At 46.6% G+C, this 2,500-nt stretch overlaps 1 protein-coding gene across 1 annotated transcript in view; it reads right to left on the bottom strand.

Annotated features, from left to right (window-relative positions):
• The window catches only part of COPA (COPI coat complex subunit alpha), a 57,654-nt gene that overhangs the window by 12,511 nt on the left and 42,643 nt on the right, over positions 1–2,500 (bottom strand). Inside the window, exon 22 of the mRNA XM_067472585.1 lies at positions 2,351–2,439. Within this exon, the coding sequence (XP_067328686.1) occupies positions 2,351–2,439 (89 nt within the window). The remainder of the gene's footprint in view (positions 1–2,350; positions 2,440–2,500) is intronic.

The raw sequence follows: 2,500 nt of genomic DNA, 5'->3' as shown, positions 1-2,500 counted from the left end.
AAGGTTTGTTTTCGGGGGTTCACTCAAAGCAAAGAGGAAGGAGGCCAAAGCACCAGGTAGAAATACACTGTATTAGATAGGAATGCATGGAAAAATACAGTTCTTGTGGACATGTGTTCACAACCCTGTCCACTGAAGGGTTAAGAAAGTAGAGATGTGTTTGCACTTGCTCTCTGATATCTTTGACTCTGGGCATCTAGACTCCATTGCCATCCCCGTCATGAGGATGTCTTGCTATGGTTGTGAGTATCTCTGTATACTGATAGCAGACCTGTAAAGAGTTGCATGTAGCAACAACTGGAGAATCAACCTCCAAAGCAGTTTGGATGGAAGCCAGAGCTCAAGTGGGCTTATTCAAAGTCAAAGGCTGGGATGAAATCTCTGCTGTGACTAAGACTCTGCAGTGTTTCCAATGTGGCCAGAGCTCAAGTGGGTTTATTTAAGGGCAAAGGCTGGGATAGGAAATCTCTGCAAACTCTGACCAAGACTCTGCAGTATTTCCAATGTGGCCAGAGCTCAAGTGGATTTATTTAAGGGCAAAGGCTGGGATAGGAAATCTCTGCAAACTCTGACCAAGACTCTGCAGAGTTTCCTCTTTGTCATGTGGCCAGAGCTCAAGTAGGATAATTCAAGGGCAGAGGCTGGGATGTGAAATCTCTGCTAACTCTGACCAAGACTCTGCAGAGTTTCCTCTTTCCAATGTGGCCACAGCTCAAGTCTGCTTATTCAAAGTCAGAGCCTGGGAGATGAAATCTCTGCTAACTGTGACCAAGACTCTGCAGAGTTTCCTTTTTGTCATGTAGCCAGTACTCAAGTGTGTTTATTCAAGGGCAGAGGCTGGGATATGAAATCTCTGCAAACTCTGACCAGGACTCTGCAGTGTTTCCTCTTTGCCATGTGCTTGCTCTCTGCCATCTTTGATTCTTTGCCATGATCTCTCTGCATCCATAATCCATCACTATCCTCGTTGTGTGGTTGCCGTGCTATGGTCGCATCTATCTCTGTACACCAATAGCAGACCTATCAATAGCATGAAATCTCTGCTAACTATGACCAAGACTCTGCAGTGTGCTTACTCTCTGCCATCTGCAGACTGGTAAATACTTGTATTTAGCAACGGCTGATGAATTAACCTCTGATGGAGTTTGGATGGGAGCCAGACTCAAGTGTGCTTATTCCAGGTCAGAGGCTGGGAGATGAAATCTCTGCTAGCTCTGACCAAGACTCTGCAGTGGGCTTGCTCTCTGCCTTTTGCAAACCTGTAAATAGTTGTATGTAGCAATAGCTGAAGAATCAACCTCTGAAGGAGTTTGGATGGAAGCCAGAGCTCAGGTGTCCTTATTCAAAGTCAGAGGCTGGGATACGAAATCTTTGTCCAACTGTGACCAAGACTCTGCAGTGTGCCTGCTTTTTGACATCTGCAAATCTGTAAATAGTTGTATGTAGCAACGTCTGAAGACTCAACCTCCAAAGGAGTTTGGATGGAAGCCAGAGCTCAAGTGTGCTTGTTCCAAGTCAAAGGCTGTGATATGAAATCTCTGTCCAACTGTGACCAAGACTCTGCAGTTTCCACATTGCCATGTGGCCAGAGCTCAAGTAGGATAATTCAAGGGCAGTGGCTGGGATATGAAATCTCTGCTGTGACCAAGACTCTGCAGTGTGCTTGCTCTCTGCCTTCTGCAGACCTATAAATAGTTGTATGTTGCAACAACTGAAGACTCAACCTCTGAAGGAATACGGATGGGAACCAGAGCTCAAGTAGGCTTATTCCAGGTCAGAGGCTGGGATAGGAAATCTCCACAAACTGTGACCAAGACTCTGCAGTGTGCTTGCTCTCTGCCATCTGCAGACCTGTAAATAGTTGTATGTAGCAATGGCTGAAGACTCAACCTCTGAAGGAATATGGATGGGGACCAGAGCTCAAGTGTGCTTGCTATGGTTGTGTCTATCTTTGTACACTGATAGCAGACATATCAATAGCATGAAATCTCTTGCTAACTGTAACCAAGACTCTGCAGTGGGCTTGCTCTCTGCATCTTCAGACCGGTAAATAGTTATATGTAGCAATGGCTGAAGAATCAACCTCTGAAGGAATATGGATGGGAGCCAGAGCTCAAGTAGGCTTATTCCAGGTCAGAAGTTGGGAGATGAAATCTCTGCTAACTCTGACCAAGACTCTGCAGTGTTTTGGAGATCAGAACTAACTGCATTGCCTATGAGACAATCCATCCCACTGAGCAGCTGGATAAGGAGGAGGCGGCCATGATAGGAGTGAATTCATGTGCCTCCCTCTATCTCAGGGGTGTTGCTTTGTGTGTTTTCCACTTGTCACCACCCCCGCGACACTTACCGCTTCCTTTTCCGGGTCAAAGGTCTCCTTGAGGGTCTGGGCTTCCTCTTCCAAGCCGTGAGTGGCAGCCGTGAGGAAGGCCAAGGACTCTGCGGAGAGAGAGAGAGAAGCAAGGGAAGGAAAAGACGGAAAGATCAGGCCTGGAGGAAA

Source organism: Anolis sagrei, chromosome 12 (genome assembly GCF_037176765.1).
Source record: "Anolis sagrei isolate rAnoSag1 chromosome 12, rAnoSag1.mat, whole genome shotgun sequence".
NCBI lineage: Eukaryota > Metazoa > Chordata > Lepidosauria > Squamata > Dactyloidae > Anolis > Anolis sagrei.
The sequence above is the reverse complement of the archived record's forward strand: the minus strand, read 5'-3'. Positions and strand labels throughout refer to the sequence as shown.